The following is a 25,405-nucleotide window of genomic DNA, read 5'->3' as shown; positions in this document are numbered from 1 at the left end:
GCGATTTTATAACCTGCTGCTGCTTATTTATTAGTTTTAACATGTGGGAAAGCATATAACTGTCTTTATTATTTAGGATTTTCCATATATAAGATCATATCATCTGCAAACAAGTAACTTTACTTCTTCCTTTCCAAGTTAGATGCCTTTTATTTTTCCTTTTTCTTGTCTACCTGCTCTGGCTAGAACTTCAATGCTATGTTGAACAGAAAAGTGTCATCCTTGTCTTATTTGCAATCTTAGAGAAAAAGCTTGCAGTCTTTCACTATTGAGTATGATGTTAACTAAGCAGAAGAATTTCAAATTGACACAAAAAACAATTGTTTCCATACTCTAATAACGGAACCATGTGAAAACAAAATTTATCAAATTAATTCTGCTTACAATAGAATCACAAAATTACTTAGGAATTGACCACATAAGTGAAAGACTTGTACAGTGAAAACTACAAAACACTGCTAAAGGAATTTAAAGAAAACATAAATAAATGGAAAGACATCTTGTGGTCATGAATCGAAAGGCTTATTGCTGTTTAGATTTCAATAATACCCAAATTAATCTATAAGTTCAGTGCAATCTATATCAAAATTCCAAAGTTTCTGGCTGAAGTAGCATCCATCCTGAAACTCACTTGGAATTTCAAGGGACACCAAGTAGTCAAAATAGTCTGGAAAAAAAAAAAACAAAACAAAGGTGGAATACTCACAATTCCTGATTTCAATACTTACTACAAAGCTACAGTAATCAAAACAGTATGGTACTGGCATAAAGATAGACGTATAGACTGATGAATTAGAATAGAGCCCAGAAGTAAATTCTGGCATATAAAATCAAATAATTTTTGCACAAGGTGTCAAGACTATTCAAAGGAAAAAGGGAAGTCTTTTCAATAATTAGTATTAGGAAAACTGGATATCAACAAACAAATGAAAGAAGCTGAACACTCACCTAAAACCATAAGTAAAAATTAGCTCCAAATGGTTCAAAGGACTACATGTAAAACCTAAAATAGTGGAACTCCTGGAAGAAAACATGCAACAAAAGTTTCATGATGTTGGATTTGGCAATGATTTCTTGGATATAACACCAAAGACACAGATGACCTATAAAAAAAGACAAACTGGACCTTATGAATATTAAAAAAACTTTGTGCATTGAAAGACACTGTCTACAGAGTAAAAAGCCAACCCACAAAAGAAAATGTTTGCAGATCCCATCCGATAAGGGATTAATATCCAGAATATATAGAGAATTTCTAAAACTAAACAACAAAAATCAACCAGATTCAAAAACGGGTAAAACTTGAATAGATATTTCTCCGAGGAAGATGAGCAAATAGCATATAAGCACATGAAAAATGCTCAATATCACTAATCATTAGGCAAATGTAAATCAAAACTACAAGAAGGTACTACTACCTCACATCCATTAGGATGGCTATTATCAAAAATTAAAACCAACAAGTATTGCCAAGAATGTAAAATACTGTTGATGCTGTGGAAAACAGTATGGCAGTTTCTCAGAAAATTTAAAAACAGAATTACCATATGATGCAGCAATTCCACTTTTTCAGCAATTCCAAACTGTTGAATGAGATATATGTACACCCATATGCATAGCACCATTATTCACAATAGCTGAGAGTTGGAAGCAACATAAGGGTCTCTCAACAGACAAATGAATAAATAAAATGTGGTACACACATACAATGAAATATTATTCAGCCTTAAAAAGGAAGGAAATTCTGAAACTGGCTACAACATAAATAAACCATGCAAACATCAGCTAGGTGAAATAAGCCAGTCACAAAAAGACAATACTGTATGATTCCGATTATACTGACATACTTAGAGTACTCAAAATCATAGAGAATGAAACTAAGAGGATAGGTACCAGGAGCTGGGAAGAAGAAGGAATGGAGAGCTGCTGTTTAAAACGTACAGAGTTTCAGTTCTGTAAGACGGAATAAGTTCTACACATGGATGATTGTACATACAACAAGGTGAATGTATTCATGCCACTGAACTTTTATACTTTAAAAATGACTAAGGTGGAAAATTTTACATTAAGCATATTTTACCACAATTTAAAAAATTTCTTTAATTCTATGGTGGAAAAAGAATAGGGAAATACTTTATAAGAAAGTATGTCAAAGAAGTAAGTTGACTACTACTTGATGAAAATAGAATGATTATTGTGATTTTCTACTTTATATCATTTAGCATTTTCCAAATGTTTAAATAATGTATAGGGGTTTTTTTGTATAAGAAAAAATAAGCTGAATTTTAAAGAGAGCTCATGATTAATTAGTTATATGAAGTTAAAAGGTTTTCAAAAGAGGCACCTGGGTGGCTTAGCCGGCTATGTGTCCTTCGGCTCAGGTCATAATCTCATGGTTCATGAGTCCGAGCTCTGCGTTGCGCTGGCTGCTATCAGCACAGAACCAGCTTCAGATCCTCTGTCCTGATGTCTCTCTGCTCTTCCCCCACTTATGTGTGACTCTCAAAAATAAATAAACATTAAGATAAAATAAATGGTTTTCAAAAGAAATATGTAAAATAGTGACAAAAATTATATTTTTTCATTTTATTTATTTTGAGAGATAGAGAGTGAGCATGTGCACGTGAGCAGGGGAGGGGCAGAGAGAGAGGGAGACAAAGAATCCCAAGCAGGGAGCTCAATGTGGGGCTCGATCTCATGAACCTCATGATCATGACCTAAGCCAAAATCAACAGTGAGACATTTAACTGACTGAGCCAGCCAGGTGCCCCTGACAAAAAATATCATTAAATAATATTTCCTAATAGAAATTTTCTCCAAAATCTCTAATTTATGAATATACATTAGGAATTTACCTTGATTTTAATAATTGTCTTTAAGACATGGCAAAGGTTTTCTAAAGTTGTTTATTCTTTAACTATGATACTGAAGCATAATTTTTAATATTATTTTTACTGCTTCCTGCTTTTGAGGCTTTTCATACAAAATTCACATGGCGAGTTTTAACCAGTTTCAAGTTTACTTATTTATTTAGAGAGACAGGGAGTGCAAGCAAGGGGCAAAGAGAGATGGAGAGAGAGAATTCCACACAGGTCCCTGCTGTCAGCATAGAGCCTATCACAGAGCTCGATCTCAGGAACTGCGAGATCATGACTTGAGCTGATCTCAAGAGTTGGATGCTTAACCAACTGAGCCACCCAGACATCCCTTAACCAATTTTTGACTTAAAAGTTTATAAAATATTAAACATGTTAGTCATTGCTTTAAAATCGTCATGTTAAAAATTCAATATATTCATTCAACAAGTATTTCTTAAAATCTATCATAGATAAAATTATTTTCTTTTGCTAGAGTATTCAAAGCATCAATTTTCATCCTGCAATAATTGTTAAGGATCTTCTCTTAAAAATATTATACAACTCACTTCATTCTCTCTTTTCCTCCCTACATTTTCTTTTTAACCACTTACCTCCTCAGACTTATAAAGGTCTAACTAAAAGAGAAAATGTATAGACACTACAATTTATTAACAAGAAAATGTATTCTTGTAAATACTTAATTTATGTTAAAAAACATCTATAAGTATCTGCCCTGATGGTATTTATACCAAATACTAAATAAAAAATAACATTTCAGTGGCTTTAAAAATACATCTTCAGGGCATGGAGGAGGGCACTTGTGGGGATGAGCACTGGGTGTTATGTGGAAACTAATTTGACAATAAACTATTTGTAAAAAATTTAAAAAAATTAAAAAAATACATCTTCAATATCAATGTAAAACCATTATTTCATTCGAACGTTTACAGCAAAATGGTTAAACAAGATATGGCCTTTTTCTTAACAGAATTACCTTATTTAGTATCTTATTTTTTTTTAAGTTTACTTATTTATTTTTTAATAATCTCTACACCCAACATAGGGCTCAAATTCATGACCCTGAGATCAAGAGTCACATGTTCTTCTGACAAGCCAGCCAGGCAACCTTAGTAAGTTTCTTTTATAAAACTCTTCAAACTCTAGTTGAAAATACTGTGAAATCTATTATTTCTTAAATAGAATACTTCCTGATATGAAGTAATTTTACCTATTACATGAACATATAATTTCACATTAATGATCTGCTATCATCCACAATGAATTCACTCTCTATTTTTACTAAATTTAACAAATCAAGGAAAATTACATACTACTGAGTGATTTATAAAAAGTATCCTCTTATTGCCCACATATACAGTTGCATTCAGCAAAACTGCTCCCCATCACACTCAAACTAACCATTTGTTAGTAACCTTTAATACAATTTATAGATTTCTATCTGGACAGAATAAACTATCTGTAGATTAAATATGCTAAAAGAGTACTAACAAAAAAGACATATAAAATTGTTTTAACAAAATAAAAACCAAATTTGAGTATTTCTGCCAGATACTTCAGAGCTTCTTCAGGAACAATCTATAATCACCAAGATAAATCTGAGCTTATATTCAGTTACTGTTCTTTTAAAACAAACTGCAAATGTTTAATGAAACAGGAATGGATCTTACCAATGCAGGCCACTGAATTTGTTTGCTCTTTGATCCCTGAGTCTGGCTAGGGTCAATCCTCCTGGCCCAGATTAAGTGGTATTCCACCAAGAAAGTTGAAAAATCTTCATAAACTTTAACCCACTCTCGTTTATCCCATTCAAGATCATCAAATTCCACATACACCTAGAGAAAAAAAAATATAAAACACCATAAGCAATACAGAGTGATATTTTAAAATACAAGCTCTGAAGCTGATTTAGAAAAGATATTATCAAATTCATTATTCAAATCAACATTTGTCTTAAAATCATTATTTAACAAATTTTCATTAACCTCATTAGAACTCCCTACTTATTGTGTATGTTAAGAAGTTTATTAAGTTTATTTAAAAAAGCAAATTATACAATATTAATCAGTCCAGACTGGCCGATATCTACTAACGACATACAAAAGACTGTGCATACTGATGATTCTAGGAGCAGAGATTGGGAAATATTAAATATTTTAGGCTTTAGAGACTATATGGTCTCTGTCACACCTATTTACCTCTGATTTTATGGTACAAAAGCAGCCATAAATAATATGTAAACAAATGACTTTGGCTTTGTTCCAATAAAACATTACTTAAAAAGACAAGCAGCAGTGCAAGGATGGTTCAACATAGGACAATCAGTGCACTACAACAAATTACCAGAATGAAGGAAAATACTACATGATCATCTTGCTTGACGCAGAAAAAGCATTTGACAAGCTTAATACCCTTGCATGATAAAAATACCCCAACTAGGAACAGAAGGAAACTACTCCAACACAATGATGGTAATATTGAAAAACCTACAACTAACAGCATACTGAATGGGGAAAGCCCTAGGGCTTTCCCTCTAAGATAGAAACATGAATGTTAATATTTGGAAAACCAAAGCAGACTCTTTACACTCATTCATTCAACTCTTTCTTCTCCCATTTTCATCCTTTTCCATTTACTACCTAAGATGATCTCTTCATAGAGCTGTCTTCCCTCCCACTTTATGAGTTTTGTTGCAGGCATTCTTATTCTGATCCTTCTTCTACCACCCATCTTCTGCTCTCTTACATCTAAAGTGTTTCACTTCCTTCTCATTTAAATCCTGTTTTTCAGACCTCACCCAAGTTCTTCCAGAATGTTTATAACTCCCACTTTCACTCAAACTTACTTTTGAACTCCTACAAGCAGTTATTTTTCATATAGTTTATATTATTATATAACCAAATTCTGCCCTATATTCTTCAAATAAAATGAGAATATTATTATATTTTGGGTGCAAACTCACCGTTACAGTGCCCAGTACAGTGCTGCATACATGCAAAATACTTAATAATAAATATTAAATATCTCCTGACTCATGCAATCATTGACTTTTAAACATGGACAGAAACTGGTATATGTTTGATTTTGAGGTCTTTGTGCTGCTGCTCATTAGGAAGCTAGTTGGACATGCTTATGTGTTAGAACTGGAAAAGAGGAATACACTGTTCAAGGAGTTAACATCTATTCCTAATTATCTATGCCAAATCAGAGCAGGAGCCCAACAGTTTTGTTGGCTTCTTCCAAAAACAAATCCTGAGGGGTTGAGCTGAGGTCCACCTTGTGCTATGCAAAAGTCTCAAACTATATATGCCAATGTATCTCTATCACCTGAAATCTTGTAAGAGTCATGTACTTAATTATTAAATTGTGGTATAAATGGGTTCTTGGAAACTACAGAAAACTGGGATGTACAATCAGTTAAGCATCTCTTTTTTTAAAATTTTTAAATGTTTTATTTATTTATTTCTGAGAGAGAGAGACAGCATGAGCAGGGGAGGGTCAGAGAGAGAGGGAGATGAGACACGGAATCTGAAACAGGCTCTAGGCTCTGAGCTATAGCTGTCAGCACAGAGCCCGAAGTGGGGCTCAAAGCCACGAACTGAGAGATCATGACCTGAGCCGAAGTCGGATGCTTAATCGACTGAGCCACCCAGGTGCCCCACATCTGACTCTTGATATTGGCTCGGGTCGAGATCTCGAGGTTATGGTATTGAGATCTGCATTGGGCTCCATGCTGACAGTGTAGAGCCTGCTTGGGATTCTTTCTCTCTCCTGCTCTCTCTGCTGCTCCTTCTCTTGTTCTCTCTCTCTCAAAATAAACAGACATTAAAAAATCCCACTGCTGAAAAGAACAGAAAAATGAAACAGAGACAATGTTCAGCGAAACCTGAGTACTATCTTTGCTTTCCCCACATGGGCAACAATATGGTTTTGTTGACAAAATATTTCCATCAAAAACCTAAAAAGCCATGCTTTTAAACATTTCCGTACCTAAAGGGCATAAATTCAATGAAATTCTTCCATGTGCAAAGTCTTTGATATAAAATTAAAATTTTCAGCATGGAGCGAACGTTCTAAACTCATGGCTTGTCTTGCATGGACAGTATCACTGACTAAGACTTTTGGGAATCTGCTAGGAACCTGGGGACAAAAGGAAATGAAATTATTTTCCTTTGCTGTAAACTAACTTACCTTCATATTATCAGGACAGTGAAGTGTTTGAATGTCAAAAGATACATAGATAGACAGACAGACACTGATAAGCTAGCCTATTATTGTTTCATGGATTCTGGCAAAAGACATGAGACTCCTAGGACTTTATTACTTAGAGCAAAACCTACTTAAAGCAAAATACCAGTGTGCTGCTCATGCTGGCTCCTCATGCCTCCCATGGGAAGGATGCCAAGGGTCAAAGGATGAACACCTGTGCACACAGGAGTTGTGTCACAGGAGAGGAACGCTGATCGTGTGTGAGGCGGGGCAGAGGGGGAGTTCCCCTTTTATATTTAATTTTCATTTTGAGGGAACGGGAGTGTGTGCATGCATACATAATGCAAGAGTTGGATGCTTAACCAACTGAGCTACCCAGGCGCCCCAATATAGAAATGTCATTTCTTCATATATAAACAAACATTAGGGAAACCAAATAAGTTATGAACAATCACGAATAAGTCACAAATGCCTAACTTTATCAGAGGTCTTCAAGGTTATTAATGCCAATGCTCCCTATGCATTTTTTTAAAATTGTTTTTATAGTTCATTTTTGAGACAGAGAGAGAGACAGAACATGAGTGGGGGAGGGGCAGAGACAGAGGGAGACACAGAATCCGAAACAGGCTCCAGGCTCTGAGCTGTCAGCACAGAGCCCAACACAGGGCTCGAACCCACGAACCATGCGATCATGACCTGAGCCAAAGTCAGACACTCAACCAACTGAGCCACCCAGGCGCCCCTCCCTATGCATTTTTGATAAGACAGTTTACACCATGAAATATCCCTCAATTTATTTGTCCATAAAAACTTCATTATGAGATACCTAACAGAATTTTGCTCTATAAAATAGCAATATAGGGAAAAAATGGACTAGTTTTTCCACAAAATTTACCTATCTACAAATCTATATAAAGAATTTGGTGGATAACAAATTGGTGAGAGGGAGGGAGGGAATGTCCAAAATCTGGTCATCTCTGTCCAAGTACTCAAAAATTTAAAATATGATATAAAAATTATGGGGTTTAGACTATAACACAGTAAAGTCCAAAACTTTTTTTTACAGAGAACATAAATACTGTCCTATGCTTTTATAAAACCAGAAACTTTTAACAATGGCCTAAAGTTCATACATGTTAAAAGTCAGATTATCAAAAATACAATATGACAGATTAAACTAATTTACCTCTCCCTCTAAAAAATAAAGCATATTTATTTCAAAAGACAAACTGTAAGTGGATATTTTATGTAAAAGTAATCAAGTAGAGAAAATATAAATTGACACACTTTAAGTAATGCTATTATTAATGGCTTAGAATCATACTTAAAAATAAGCTTTACAAATTTTAGAAAAGATTCTGAAAACTAAATAAAATCATTTGCTAAATTAAAAGTCAAAATTAATAGGCTGGTGTCTGGAAGGCTCAGGTGGTTGAGCATCAAACTCTTGGTTTTAGCTCAGTTCATGATCTCATGGTTTGTAGTTCGAGCCCTGCATTGTGCACAGCCTGCTTGGGATTCTCTCTTTCCCTCTGCTCCTCTCCCCTGCTCTCAAAATAAATAAATGAACTTTAAAGAAAAAAAGAAAAAAATTAATAGGCACCAATAGTATGTTCAATAATCAACAATTCTAAGAATTATTCTAAAGAAACTGGTTGATCTTTTTTTTTTAAATTGGTTATTCAGAAACAATGAACTAAAAGTTTTAAATTAAACCTGGGAAACATTCTGGTGTAATCCAAGGTATAAACAATTTGAAACAATATAAGTGTCTTCTGGATTAATGATTTTGCAGTAAGATTAAGATTTAAAATTATAGATTTTTTAACATTTTCAGAAGGTGTTAGAGTCTCCTCTAGTTATAAAAATCAATACCATTTGACTTTATGAGTATATGGAGAGCCCCAAAATACAGAAGAGGCCTACATGTGTAGGTGCTATAAACTGCCGTATATTTCAGAGTAATCAGGTTTCAGGAATGCATGGACCATATTCTTCATTTATCCAGAGGTCACTTACTTACTTAACTATCAGCTGCATAGCCAAGACTTCAAAAATGAGCACAAACACATCTCTGAATAGTCCTAAATGGTAACTGTCAAAGATCCAAACACTAGAGTGGAAGATCCCAATCCCATCCACGTCTGTGAAGAGAAAAACCTTTAACAGACACAAGGCTGCAAACTTTGCAGCAATCTAGAAAAAAACCTCAAAAGATGAAAAGAAGCAAATAGAAGAAAGGAGTTAATTATCTATAAAGGATAGGTATCCTTTGGAGGCTTAAGAAGCATCTACCTTGACCTAGGTCTCACTCTACTTTATACGGGGCAAAGGAAGGAAGTTAGTGACTAGAAAATAAAAAGTCGGATTTTTGTTCTACTGGCTTTTTCCATTAAATATAAGGAAGGTAGCTATATGCTCTCTGGAAACTGCAGCTCCCCAGTATTCTGTCTAGAGACATTAGGGCAATAAGAATTATGTATCTTTAAATAGGTAAGCAGCACCCATCCTTTCTCTGACTCCCAAGTACAGAGGAGGAAAGGTCTTACAAACAAGTTAACAGAGAACATTTATTTGCCATTCACATCATTAATCAGAAATGCTTATCTAAACAAAACTAAAGTTCAACTAAAAATATTTTTATTGTGATGAAATATAACATAAAATTTGCCATTTTAGGCATTTTTTAAGTGTACAACTCAGTGATATTACATTCAAAACATTATACAAGTAACACTATCTAGACCCAAAGCTTTTTTATCATCACAAAGAATAACATTTTGTCTGTTAAGCAATAACTCCCCTTACCCTCTTCCCCAGTCCTTTGGTAATCTCTAATCTTACTTTCAGCTGTATGAATTTGCCTGTTCTACATATTTCATGTAAATGGAACCACACACTGTCCCTTTGTATCTGGAATATTTGACTTAGCATAATGTTTTCAAGGTTCATCCATGTTATAACATATATCAGAACTTCATTCCTTTTTATGGCTGAATAATATTCTATTACATATATATGCCACATTTTATTCATTCATCTGCTGATGTACACTTGGGTTGTTTTTACCTTTTGGTTTTATGAATAATGTAGCAATGAAAACTGGCACATCTTCCTGACTTCCTGTTTTCAATTATTTGGGGTATATATCTAAATATGGAATTGTTGGATCACATGGTAAACTTTATGTTTAAGTTTCTGAAGAACTGATCAACTATTCTACACAGTAGCTGCACTATTTTGCATTCCCATCAGCAATGTATGAGGGTTCCAACTTCTTCATATCCTTGTCAACATTTGCTATTTTCTCTTTCTTTTATTATAGTCATCCTTGCAGGTGTAATTTAACTTTTTAATAACAAAACTTGTATTTTGTGTAGTTATAATAAATTTGCCATGGTGAACTAAAACTGTAAGTACAATTCTATAGAGGAATCCAATATGTATTCACACCAGTATGTTACTTGAATGATAATCATAGCAAGTAAAATTAAAATACATGTGATGGCATATAAGTCTAGGTTCTAAAAGTTATAAAGAAGTCTGGGAATCACAAGGATAATCTTTCATCTCTCAAGGGGCACTCAAACCTATTATTGAAACAGCTAACATTTCAACACTGTTTAATTTTTGCCAGACACGTATATTAAACCATTTGATCACCACACAAATCACCTGAAAGATTACTAAATATTATTGATAATGGTAACAAAATACCAATGACTAAAATATTAAAAAAACCTAGCTAACATGTGAATAGTGCCTACTATATGCCAGATACAGATATTAAGCTATTCATTACATATACCCAGTAAATACATATTATTATCAACTTTTAAAATGTGGAAGCTAAAATAAGAAATTAGTTGCCCAAGGTCAAACAGCTAGTAAATGATGGAGTCTTTGAAAACACTGAAATAGTTCATAAGAGGCCTAACAATCATAGCAGCATAGTCTCTACAAGCATATACACAGCATATGATAAATCACTGAATATAAAGTAATGTTTGAATAGCTGATTCCTTTTTGGCTTAATAAGGTCAAAGACCCCACACTTAAAATAGCCCTAAGATTGTCTACACTGAGTCTGTAAGTTAGATTCTTGGAGGGGGGTAAGGGCAAAAAATGGAAAGTGGTGGTCAAATGAAGATATAAATAGCAAAATTAAAAAGAGAAACCAAATTTGACTTCAATATCTATAACACAAACTCCTCCTTTCTATGAATCCCTTGCCTAATGATCTTTTCACACTACTTGGTGAACAAGATATATCTATCAAGAATTGCAAACTATTCAAAGATGTTTAAGTTTCAATTACCTTCTTACATCTAATGAAAAAGAATTCTATTCCTCACCTGTCACCAAAGCTCCTATTACAAAATACACACACACACACACACACACACACACACACACACAGTATCTTTTGAATAAATTATATATAGTATTTAATGTAATATCATTGATGATGCTAATTGTCTTATTCTGCTTGGGCAGTCATAACAAGATACCATAGATTGGGTTGGCTTAAACAGGATAAATTTATTTTATCAGAGTTTCAGAAGCTCTAAGTCTGAATTCAAGGTGGCAGCACAGTCAGTTCATGGAGTTCACAGAGTTCATGGAGGACTTTCTCCTTGGGTTGCAGACAAGTTGTCTACTCAGTTTATGCTCACATAACCTCTTCTTAAAAGTGATGAGAGAGAGAGAGAGAGCGCTAGAGCGAGCGAGCGAGTGAGAGTGCGCTCTCTGCTGTCTCTTATTAAGGCACTAATTCAATCATGAGAGGGCCCTCCTAACCCTAATTATCTCCCAAAACACCCATCCCAGATACCATCACAATGGGGGTTAGGACTTTATAATACAAAATAGTCTATAACAACAGTAATGACAGCACCAACTGTCATTGGGAGTACTTACAATGTGTCAGGAAAGGTTTTACAGAAGAGGAAACGAAGGCATAGAGAAATTAAGCAACTTACCAGCTTTTGCACAATTATGTAATTAATGATACACAAATGAAAACACGTAAGTTTAGACTTCTCTGTTTTTTCAGTAGCACCACTGAATGGCTCAGGAGGAAAACCAACAGTGTAAGGTGGCTTGACAGACAGAACAGTAATTCCTAGACATTTGAAAAAGTGAAAGAGAGAGTGAACCAGCCTGACCAAACAAGAAGGAAAGAGCCTTCCAGGATCTCAAATTCTGAGAATGCTTTTAAAGCATGAGAGTAAAATCAACAGAGAGAGCTTTTCTATAGGTTAAGGGAAAGAGAGATACCTGAGAGTATTACAAATCTGAAGGCATGAGGATGCAATGAGAAGAGTTTAAAGGAATAAGACAGCAATTAAAAAAAAAATCTAAGGAAGAAAAATCCAACTTAAATGCAAAGTCCTAAATATTACAAACGCTTGTTAATAAATCCCCAACATAATTTATTTAGAAGAAGTCTCAAAATCTGATTTTGATCTTTTGAGGCATGATTAGAGATTATGCTATGTATATACTGTTGTTATAGAAAAGAGGTCAAATGCATAAGCTCCCATAATGTAAATATAATTTCAATTCCTAGAAGTAACTTAAAAAAATTTTTTAATGTTTATTTTTGAGAGAAAGAAGCCAAACACGAGTGGGGAAGCCAGGGGGGAAGGAAGATGCGACGAAGCAGGCTCCAGGCTCTGAGCTGTCAGCACAAAGCCTGACACATGGCTCACACTCACAAACTGCAAGATCAGGACCTGAGCTGAAGTTGGACGCTTAGCCAATTGAGTCACCCAGGCACCCCAAAGCTTTTTCTTCCTTTTTAAAAAAAATTTTAATGTTTTTTTTTTTTAATTTTGAGAGAGACAGAGCATCGGAGGAGGTGGGAGGAGGGGGGAGAGACAGACAGACACACAAAATCCAAAGCAGGCTGCAGACTCTGAGCTGTCAGTACAGAGACCCAGGTTGGGCTTGAACCCACAGATTGTGAGATCATGACCTGAGCTGAAGTTGGATGCTTAACTGACTAAGCCACCCAGGAACCCCTATAAAGTGTTATATGCTGTTTGGGGTAAAAGATAGGAGAATGAAACAGCAATCTCAAATGCAGACTACTTTCTAATATGTTGGCAGGGCAAAAATTTCTACAATTATACTACATTACCATGGCACAGGTTGATTCCAGGATTTTTTCCTTGAGAGAAAGGAAGGAAAAACCCCAGTTAGTGAGTTCTCTGATATATCCACTTTCGGGTTTCCCTCTTTTTTGCTTATAAAAGGCAAATGTGGGAATAGAGGTAAGGGTGAGGAAAGACATACAAAATCACTAAAAATAAATAAATAAATAAATAAATAAATAAATAAATAAATCACTGAAAACTTAAGATTAAATATACATATGCTATTCACTCCCTAAATGCCATATAGTGGTTAATGAATCAGCTTTGGTGGGAATAGAAAGTATTAACAGAGGAGCATGTCCTGAAATCAAAAGGACATAAATCTTGGGTTCCAGAAAGTTTAGAATACGGAACCCTATCTCTAAGCTCACAAATGTTCTATTTCCAGGGAGCTCTTAGAATGTATATGTCAATTTTTCCATGAGAAATTAATGGTACCTTTTCATAATAGGCACAAGGGGGCACTGAAGCACAAAGTATTAAATATATCTTTTGATATATCTCAGGACTTACCCTAGGATTGGGGGATTATGATGGGGGGCAGGGGACATTTAGTATGCATACTGTATTTCCATTTCATAAAATTTCTATTAGTTGAAGAAAGATTTCACAAGACTGGATTTAAATGTACACATTTTTTCAGCAATCAAATTCATGGAATGAATGTTTCCTTCTATCAAACCTTATTAACAGGAACTGCTCTGACCTCTTCTTAGTAGGTCAACTGTAATCCCGGAATTGAATAAATAACACAAAGTCCTTCAAATGAAAATCACTACTATTTACTGATCTCACCTTTTATTTATTTATTTATTTTTATTAATGTTTATTTTTGAGAGAAAGAATCCAAGCGGGGGAGGGGCAAAGAGAGGGAGACAGAATCCAAAGCAAGATCCAGGCTCTGAGCTGTCAGCTTGAACCCAGGAACCATGAGATCATGACCTGAGTCAAAGCTTAACCAACTGAGCTACCCAAGAGCCCCTAATCTCACCTTTTAATCTATGGGTCTTTACCATAATAGAGTGAAAGCTACCAACAAATTCATAAATAATTCATCAATTATTAAGTATTCCAGATTAAGGCCTCCAATTTTATATACATGCAGGCATATACCTCATTTTATTACACTTCACTTTATTGCACTTTACAGATACTGCCTTTTTTTTTAAAGCCAAGTGAAGGATTGTGGCAACACTGAGTAAGAACAAGTCTATTGATGCATTTTCCCAACAGCATTTGCTCACTTCACATCTCTGCACATTTTGGTAATTTTCTCAATATTTCTAACTTTTTCATTAACATTGTATTTGTTATGGTGACCTGTGATAAGGATCTTTGAGGTCACTAGCTTTAACAGTCTGGGGGCACAACAAACCCACACCATATAAAACAGCGAACATAATCAATAAATGTTGTGTAGGTTCTGAGTGCTCCACCAACCAGCCATTTCCCTCTCTCTCCATCCCCTCAGACCTCCCTATTCCCTGAGGCACAATAATATTGAAACTAGGCCAATTAATAACCCTGAAATGGCCTCCAAGTGTTCAAGTGAAAAGATGTCACTCACCTCTCACTTTAAATCAAAACCTTGAAGTGATTAAGCTTAGCTAGAAAGGCATGGAACCAACACAGGCCAAAAGCTAGACTTCCTGTGCCAGTTAGCCAAGTTGTGAATGTGAAGGAAAAGTTCCTGAAGGAAATTAAAAATGCTACTCCAGTGAACACATCAATAATTAAGCAAAACAGCCTCAACTGCGGATGTGAAGAAAGTTTTAGTGGTCTGAATAGAAAATCAAACTAGCTACAACATTCCCTTAAGACAAGGCCTAATCCAGAGCAAGGCCCTAACTCTCTTCAATTCTCATTAAGGCCGAAAGAGGTGGAGCAACTGCAGACGAAAAGTTTGAAGCTTGCAGAGATTGAAAAAAAGCCATCTCCATAACATAAAAGTACAAGGTGAAGGAAACATCAACAACTGATGTAGAAGAATATGGCAAGTTTAAAAAAGATACAGCCAGGATAATTAACGAAGGTGGCTACACTAAACAACAGATTTTCAATGTAGGCAAAACAGCCTTCTATTGGTAAAGATGCCATCTAAGACCTTCATAGCTAGAGAAGTCAATGCCTGACTTCAAAGGTTCCAAGGCTGACTCTTGTTAGGGGCTAATGTAGCTAGTGACTAAATTGAAGCCAATGTTCATTTACCATTCTGAAAATCTTAGGGTCCTTAAAAATTATGCCAAATCTACTTTGCCTGTGCTCTATAAATGGAACAACAAAGCCTGTATGACAGCACACCTGTATACAACATGGTTTACTGTATTTTAAGCCCACTGTTAAGACCTACTGCTCAGAAAAAAATTTCCTTTCAAAATGTTACTGCTCACGGACAATGAACCTCATCATCCAAGAGGTCTAATGGAGAAATACAAGATTAATGTTGTTTTTACACCTGTTAACATCCAGGAGTCATTTTGACTTTCAAGTCTTACTATTTAAGAAATACATTTCATAAGGCTATAGCTGCCACAGATAGTGACTGCTCTGATGAATTTAAACAAGTAAATGGAAAACCTTCTGGAAAGGATTCACCATTCTATATGTCATTAGGAACATCTCTGATTTATGTAAAGAGGTCAAAATATCAACATTAACAAGATTTTAGAAGAAGTTGATTCCAACCCTCATGGATGACTTTGAGGGGCTGAAGACTTCAGCCTGAAGAAGTTAACTGCAGATGTGGCAGAAACAGAAAAAGAACTACAAGTAAAACAGAAAATGAGACTGAATTGCTGCAATCTCCTGATAAAACTCAATGAATGACGAGTTGCTTCTTTTAGATGAGCAAAGTAGCTCCCAGAGTTGCTACATACTCCTGGTGAAAATGCTGTGACGATTACTGAAATGACAACAAAGGATTTAGGATATTACATAAACTTAGTTAATAAAGTAGCAGCAGGGTTTGAGAGGACTGACTCCAATTCTGAAAGAAGTTCTACTATGAGTAAAATGTTATTAAACAACATCACATGCTAGAGAAATCATTCCTGAAACAAAGGGTCAATAAAGGCAGCAAACTTCATTATCTTACTTTAAGAAATGGCAATAGTCACCCAACCTTCAGGGAACCACCACCTATCAGTCAGCAGCCATCAATAACAAAGCAAGACCCTCTCCCAGCAAAAAGATGATAACTAGCTAAAAGCTAAGATGATGGTAAGCATATTTTAGCAATAAAGTATTTTAAAATTAAGGCAATACATTGTTTTTTTTAAAGACATAATGCTATTACATGCTTACTACAGTATAGTGTAAACATAACTTTTATACGTATTAGGAAACCAAAAACTTTATTGGATTCATTTTATTGCAATATTTACTGTAGTGATCTGGAACTGAACCCACAGTACCTGAGACATATGCTTGTATAAGAAAAGCTATTTTGAAAAATCAAATTTTTTGTAGAGATAGTAACAGGATGGATTCAGCTTCAACAGTGTTTATTTCATGGTCAATCTTGTTTCAACTAAAAAACTTAATTCTGCAAAATTATGCACTATCAGTCAGCATTCAAGTTTCCCAGTATGGGTTTTTTTTTTTCCTTTTTCAAATTAAAATCATAGTAGTACCACATATTGCAACTCGTTGACATAAAACTTACATTTCTTTTTATCTATAAAATTTTACCTCTTTTCCTCCTGAAACTTAGCCAGCTCCGAGCCTGAAGCCTGCTTCAGATGCTGTGTCTCCTTCTCTCTCTGACCCTCCCCTGCTCACACTCTCTCTCTCTCAGAAATAAATAAAACATTAAAAAAAAATTAAAAGGAAATGAAGTCACTTGGGCCATGCAGCCTTCAAGTATCTGTATTTCGCGGACTATAATCCTGTGGCATTTTTAAACATGTTTCTCTGTCCATGTAATTTTTTTGTAATTGTAGAAGTTAGAGTCTTAATCAAATTCAGAATTGATAGAGAAGACAACCTCATACATGTACTGTGTTTTTTATTAAGGGACATAATCATACTGCCTTGTATCTGTGATAATAGCAGCCAATAATGAACAATGCCTAAAACAAAGTATTTCACTGAGAGCTGCAAAAAAGTGGCATTCTACTTTTATCATACCTTCATTATTTACTATCTGTAATGTGTCTATTAAGTGAAAATTCTCATCATATCTTTGGTTTCCAAAAGGTAGTTTATTCAGAAAAGGAAGAATAAACGCTTGATTTTTAGAAGTTTTTGAAAAAAATGAGTTGGTATCCTAATCTCCCAGAATAGTAAACAATGAGCATGTGTTTTTTAGGGGAGAGATAATTATAAACTCTTGGATTTAAATAAATGTAGTATGCTTCAAATTACTGCAGTTGTTTATTTCCATTATTATCAAATTTTCCCACCTTTAACCAGTGAGAGCCTCTTCAATTCCTGATTATTTTAGACATGAACTTAATAGTCTTTAATAGCTTTCTTGCTTCTGGTATAATAAAATATGCCAGGATCATCTTATCCATCTCCTGCTCCAAAACTGAAATCAACCACATACCCAAGGAACAGTGGCACTTTTCAAAGGAAATCAGCATTACTCAAGAGACAACAGACTGAGTTATAAGGAGTCCTCATTACTCCTGAGATGGTCATTTTATCTACACCGTTTATAGTGGTAAGAGTTAGTACGACTTTATACTGATAAAATTCTATAGGTTTTTTAAAAAACTGTGTTGATCTTATATTCCTATTTCTTTCTTCTCCCATACTGTAATACTTATTATACAATGTCACCAACACAATTAAATTCATTTGCCTTGTTGCACAATATACATACAACAATTTAGGAATAATAATACCAACCCTATGATTAATGAAAACCATATAAGGTTTTTATATTGTTCTTCTATCTTCAGGGTATAATCCACCAGATATGTATAATCAAATTATTTGTTCTAAAGTCACTTAAAATAGTTCCTTCCTATAATTATACCACTTAGGCTTCTTTTGTTTCATTTTGCTTTCACTTCTAGTTTTTTAAGTTTATTTATTTTGAGAGAGAGTGAGCGAGTGGAGGGTGGGGCAGAGGGAGAGGAGAGAGAATCTGCAGGGTCTGCACTCCCCACAAAGCCAGATGCAGAGCTCAATCTCCTAAACCATGAAACCATGACCTGAGCCGAAATCAAGAGACAGAAGCTCAACCAACTGAGTCACCCAAGCACCCACAGTTGTTTTTTAAATGATTAGAACTTGTTTTAGAATTATGTATAGCATTTACATGGTTTCAAACTCATAACTAGAAAACACAGTACTATATATTCATAGAACTCTAGCTATTCCTTCTATCATTATTCCCTACAATGGATTATTTAAATTAATTACTAAATTAAAAAAATTAAAGTACATGGGGTACCTGGGTGGCTCAGTTGGTTAAGCGTCCGACTCTTGGTTTTGGCTCAGGTCATGATCTCATGGTTTAGCAGTTCAACCCCTGCATTGGGCTGTGTGCTGACAGTGTGGAGCCTGCTTGGGATTCTCTCCCTCCAGCCCTCCCTCTCCCACCCTGTCTCTCCCTCTCTCTCAATAAATAAACTTAAAAAAATTTTTTTAAAACTTCTTAAAAAATAAATAAAAGTAGAAAGGTACATATACACAAATATATTTAATTAGATACACAGTAACATACTTTATGAACTTTTCTATATCTTATTATTTTTGCTGCATTATGTATTGGCCATCATGGCATAGAAAATGATCCTCATTCACTTTTACACCCATATAATACTCCAATGGGTAAATGAACCATATTTTATTCATTCAGAAACCTACTGATGAATACTTGTATTCTTTTGGTCTTTTGCTATTATACAGACAGTGCTACAATGAATGTAGCCTTGTGCATGTCATTTTGTATTTATGCCATTCTGTGTCTGAGATATATTCCTAGGAGATTTACTAGATCAAAGAGTAAATGAATATTTAACCTAGCTAGATGTTGTCAAATTCCCAATACACGAGATTGTAATATTTTGTATTCCAACAGACAACGTGTGAGAGAGTACCGGTTCTTCCACTGTTTCACCAAATCGTATGTTGTCGATTTGAAAGAATGGGGGAGGGGAACACCTGGGTAGCTCAGTTAGTTGAGGGTCTGACCTCAGCTCATGTCACAATCTCACAGTTTGTGGGTTCGAACCCCACTTCCGACTCACAGCTGTCAGTGTGGAGCAGCTTCAGTTCCTCAGTTCCCCCACCCCTCTGCCCCTCCCCAGCTTGTGCATGCTCTCTCAAAAATAAATAAACATTAAGAAAAAAATTTATATAAAAAAAAGGAGAGGGGAGTGAGGAAGAATCTGACAGGTGGAAATTATTACCTCAGGGTAGTTTTATTCACATTTATATGCTATTTCATTGATTTAATCTTATTTTTATCTCCTGTCTTGTTCTTAGTTTGGGTTTTATTTGCACTTCTTTTTCTCTCTTAAGGCAAACACTTGGGTCATTGATTTTTCTTTTCTTTTTAAAAATTTTTAATGTTTACATTTATTTTTGAGACAGAGACAGACAGAGCATAAGCGGGATAGAGTCAGAGAGGGAAGGAGACACAGAATCCAAAGCAGGCTCCAGGCTCTGAGCTATAAGCACAGAGTCCAATGCGGGGCTTGAACTCATCAACCGCAAGACCATGACCTGAGCCAAAGTCAGATTCTCAGCTGACTGAGCCACCCAGGCACCCCTTATGTTCCTTCTTTTCTAAAACAAGCATTTAAAGATACAAATTTCTCTCTAAACCCTAAAGATGCACCTACACATTCTGATATGCTACATTTTCATTATCATTCAAAATAACATCTAAATTCCCTGTGTTTTCTTCTTTGAGCCACAAATTGTCTAGAAGTGTACTGTATATATCCAAACATCTGAATTTTTCCCCTAGACATCACACTGTTACTAATTTCTTATTTAACTCCACTATGGTCCAAGAACACAGTCTTGTATTATTTCCATCCTTTCAAATTTATTTAGAATTGTTTCATGACCCAGCATATGGTCTCTTTTGATGAATTTACCATGTGCACTTGAAAAGAATGTATATTACAGCATTAAATGTAGTGCTATATAAATATCAATTAAATCAAGATGAATGATAATATTTTTCAAATCTTCAGTGTCTTTGCTGGGTTTTTTATGTAGTTGTTCTACAAACTGCTATGGGAAGAGTGTTAAAAATTTCTAACTATGACTGTAAAGTTCCCTATATGTAATTTCTATAATTCTGTAATATTTTGCTTCATGTATTTTGAAGTTATACTGTCAGGTGCACACAATTTATCACTGTTATAGGAGAATTGTGACCAAGAGGCAGTACATAGATATGAAAAGAAACAGCAACTACATTAACACTTGTTTTAGGTCTGTTTTTTAGGAAATTCAATCCAAAAGTATGAGTCATTGCTATCTGTTAGTTGCAATGGATAAGGATCAATGATATAGTTCTTATTTCCAAAGAGACTTACAATCATATTTCAAAAGATGTGCAATAAAATTCATTTTTAACATCTAAATTCTTCAATTCACCCTACAAAGTGGATACTATATACATTTTATAGCTGAGAGATGTAAAACCTAGAAAGATTAAGTGATTTATCCAACATCACACAGTTAACATATGGCAGAGCCAGAACTTAAACCTGAGTCTAATTTTATAATATCACACATTGCTTCAAAAGCAAGAGTATTAACAATGTGGATGGAAGGCCAAAAAGCAAAGTTACAGTTTTTAATTATATAAATATGGATAATTCTAGTAAGAAATGGGAGGAGATATTACCTATGAAAGTATGAATTCTACTAGTAAAAGTAATATCAATATCAATATCTCAGGACCTGATATACCTGGGGAATTTAATAAATGTCAGTGTACTCAATAAATGAAGTTGATGAGTGAGTGAAACAATATGGCTATTTTCTGATTTTAAAAGGACATATATAAATAATGGAAGGAGGGAAATATAACTAAGAATATTTATGAATGAATGCCATAAACCTTATTTATAATATTGCAGAATAGACTAAACTTTATAAGTAATACAAAGGAAAACCAAACAAACCTACTGGTTGTGTAAATGTAAGAGGACGAACTAATAAGAAGAAACAAGAATACTGCATGGGAAAGATGATGTGATGTTAACAGATGCAGAGAGAATAAAGAACTACTCACACCTCCTCTTTTGCATCCATCTTCTCCACCAAGGAGAATTGAGTAGAAAACTGGAAAAGGTAGAAGAAACATAGTTAAAAAGTAAATGAAGTTGAAAAGAGAAAAGAAGACAGTAAGAGAATACCTAGCTAACTTTTAAAATTAGTTTTTGCTTACACTGCTGTCTACAGGTCTGAATTAGACATGCAACTCTAATGTGTGTAATATGTAAAACATAAGAAAATAATTTCTAAAATGCATTGATTTGGGAAATGGAGAAACTTTTCTGTTAGAAAATTATGTATCAAAAAGAGACCCTTGAGTTGGAAAGGCTCTTGACAATCTATTTATGTTGATCTATATCCAAAGTACAAAAATAATTATTTACAAGTTGGATTGTAAGCGCTAAAAAAGAAAAAGGTCACAACAAGAGCAAATTTTATTTCACTACAGTGATCCTAAGCTTTTTCTTCATTGATAAAGTTCTTCTTTTAGGGGAGGCTAGTGTAACTAATACACTAAATTTTTAAAATTATAATATTCTAGAAAAAGATCCTGAATATACTTTTGAATAAAAGAAAAAAATACATAAACTCACAGCTGGGTAAAAAAAATGTAATTTACAGGATTAACCAAGAACTAAAGTAAACCTGATTGAATGTCTTCAAAAGTACTGCACAGGGCTCTAACCTCACACTTCAATCAAGATACTCAGTTGACTCAACAGGATGCAAAGAAAAATAACACAACGGATGATAAAATTAAGATTCCAAAAAAATTCAAAAGACTAGAAAAATGAGCAGAGTCAACTAATATTAACATAACCGCAATAGCAGTGGTTGTCGCCTTCATGAAATAAAAGAGGGCTAAGCTAATGCCAGAACTTGGGAAAGCTGATAAACACTCCAATTTACAGGACAGAAACCGACAATGGTTCAATATTGGTTGACAGGAAAGTAAGGCTAATAATAAGGATACTGTCTTTTTAAGCAGCAGCTAGACACACAGATCTCTCCATGGCTAACAACTGCCTCCTCATTCTTTGCAGGAAATGGAGGTTTTTTCCCCCTAGAAAAAGGTTATTGGAGGGTCTCTGACTAGAGGAGCATATATTAAAGCAAACTGAAGGCAGAGATTACGGACTGGAAAACCAAGTGGAAGTTTACATACTGAAATATGCTGAGAACCAAACCCCTCCTGCAACATTTGGCTTTGTTTGTTTACCTCAATAGGTACAAACTTTGAGAAGGAAAAGACTGGTAGTTTTCTCTGGTAAATGTGACCCGTTTAACATAAAACACAACTAAATACACAGACATTAGGTGTTCCCTAAAAAAGTAGCCTGATCTCCAAATAGTAAAAGTACAGTCACCAACCAACCATTGTTCATGTGTTCAGAGCTCCCTATGTACTTTTTAAGTGTTGAGCTACTAAATCTGAGTAGTCAGAAAGAATCACCATAGATTTCATGTGAGGAAAACATCAAATTTAAAACACAGAAACAGAATTACACAGAAAAAAGTGACTGGAAGACAACAAGATTCTAAAGGGAGAAGAAAACAAAACCCTAATATTAATATTTTCAAGATAAATGTAGCAATCAAAATACAGAATTAGGAAGCTATCAAAAAATACTTTGCTAGTAAACAAAAACATTTTAGGAAATTAAACTGTGATGGCAGAAATGAAAAACAACCTCAATAGAAGGTTTAGAATATAAAACTGTAAGTGTGCCTAGGTAGCTTAGTCAGTTAAGCATCCGACTTTGGCTCAGATCATGATCTCATGGTTTGTGGGTTCAAGCCCTGTGTCGGGCTCAGAGCCTGGAGCCTGTCTTCCTCTCTCTTTTTGCCCATCTTCACTCATGCTCTCCCTCTTCCTCTCTCAAAAATAAGTAAAACATTAAAAAAAATTTTTTTAAAAGATTAGGAAGTTGTAAAAATTTTCCCACTAACCAGAACAAATACAATATAGGAGATAAAAGATGTGATAAAAAGGAAACCAATACTGTCCCTTATCCCAAACCAAAGTTTGGAAAAGACAGGGGGGAAAAAAAAAAACACCAAAGAACTAAAGAGACAACTCAAAATTTCCCAGAACTGAAACTCAAAGTTCCCAGACTAAAAAGCAGCTCCTAAAAAGCTAATAAGTATTCAGATGAAGAGATGTATATCTAGGAATGTCATTGTATAATTTTAAAGCACAAACAAAAGAGAAGATCCCACATGCTTCTTTCATATAAAAGATTAAAAAAGCAAAGTCGTATAAATTCTCAAAGCAACAACAGAATCTGGAAGACATTAGATGAGTGCTTTCAAAATTCTGAGGAAAAATCATTTCCAATCTCTAATCTAGAATTCTATATTCACTCACATATAAGTCAAGTTCGAACTTAAAATAAAATCTTAAAAAAAAAAAATACAGATCCTTTCAAATGAATAGGCCACCCAAAATGTCCAGGCAGGCAATCCTTTTATTTTTTAAAAAATTTTTAAATGTTTTTATTTGTTTCTGAGAGAGAGAGAGAGAGAGAGACAGCTTGAGCAGGGGAAGGTCAGAGAGAGAGGGAGACACAGAATCTGAAGCAGGCTCCAGGCTCTGAGCTGGCTGTCAGCACAGAGCCCAACGCAGGGCTCCAACCCACGAACCGTGAGATCATGACCTGAGCTGAAGTCAGACGCTTAACCGACTAAGCCACCCAGGCACCCCCTTTTATTCATTTTTTTTAAGTAGACTATATACCCAACATGGGCCTTGAACTCATGACATGCTAGGCACTCTACCAACTAAGCTAGCCATGTGCCCCAGCAGGCAATACTTTTTAAAGAGATTAATGAATAATATATTCCACCAATATAAGAGAATAAACCAAGACACTGAACTGAGTATAAGAATCTAATTGGAAGGAAGGAAGGGAGTGAGGGAGTGAGAGAGCGAGGGAGGGAGGGAGGGAGGGAGGGAGGGAGGGAGGGAGGGAGGGAGGGAGGAAGGAAGGAAGGAAGGAAGGAAGGAAGGAAGGAAGGAAGGAAGGAAGGAAGGAAGGATGAATCACCAGTATGATGGCAAAACAAGATTACAAGAGGTCTGGAGAGTCCACATATAAATCTCCCAGAGAAGATTACATAAAGATGAAATGGACAGGGTACCTGATATACATACTTGAATGTACTGAAAACATTTTACATAATTTGAGGATTATGTGATTAAATTAAAGACAAGTACATAGGAAACTAAATAAAGGAAGGAAATGCAGGACTATTACTATGTAATATATAAAATATCTCCCCCTAAATTAAGTCAATATATAGTAAGTAGGCAACCAAAAATAGTGTTTATATAGCCACGATAATGTAAATATTAGGAATACACCTAATCAAAATTATAATTTTATCATAAGTATGGTAGGATACAAGTTTATTGAGTTTTTACAATTGTATCTAATCCTGGTATTTTAGAAACATAATTTTTATTTTATTTACTTATTTTTAAAAACATGTTTATTTTGAGAGAAAGACTGAGCATGAGCACGGGAGTGGCAGAGAGAGAGAGAAAGAATCCCAAGCAGGCTCTGTGCTGACAGCAGATGTGGGAATGGATCCCATGAACCATGAGATCATGACCTGAGCCTGAAATCAAAAGTTGTATGCTCAACCACTCACTGAACTACCCAGGTGCCCATGGAAATAGTTTTTAAGTGTTTTGGTTTTAATGTTCCCTCCTCTCATGCATGTTAATTTCAGAAATTCCTAAAGTTTAATAAGTATTGTTAGCATTTCTAAGCATGGTTGAGAAACCACTTATAACTGAAATCTTACACATGAAAACACCAGAGACAGAATGCTCTTAAGACTGATAAAACTATGGGGTGCCTGGGTGGCTTAGTCGGTTAAGCGTCCGACTTTCGCTTAGGTCATGATCTCGCGGTTCGTGGGTTCGTGCCCCTCGTCGGGCTCTGTGCTGACTGCCAG

General features: G+C 35.0%; 1 protein-coding gene across 4 annotated transcripts in view; it reads right to left on the bottom strand.

Annotated features, from left to right (window-relative positions):
• Positions 1–25,405, bottom strand: part of JMJD1C (jumonji domain containing 1C) — a 317,069-nt gene that overhangs the window by 180,837 nt on the left and 110,827 nt on the right. For all 4 annotated transcript variants that reach the window (XM_039217454.1, XM_039217455.1, XM_039217453.1 and 1 more), the window contains exon 2: positions 4,547–4,711. Coding sequence is in view for 2 of the 4 variants with exons in the window: in XM_039217453.1 (XP_039073384.1) it covers positions 4,547–4,711 (165 nt within the window). In the remaining 2 variants the exon portion in view is untranslated. The remainder of the gene's footprint in view (positions 1–4,546; positions 4,712–25,405) is intronic.

This window comes from Hyaena hyaena, unplaced genomic scaffold (assembly GCF_003009895.1).
Source record: "Hyaena hyaena isolate Hyena2069 unplaced genomic scaffold, ASM300989v1 scaffold_695, whole genome shotgun sequence".
Lineage (NCBI taxonomy): Eukaryota > Metazoa > Chordata > Mammalia > Carnivora > Hyaenidae > Hyaena > Hyaena hyaena.
This window is presented reverse-complemented; position numbering and strand designations above follow the sequence as displayed.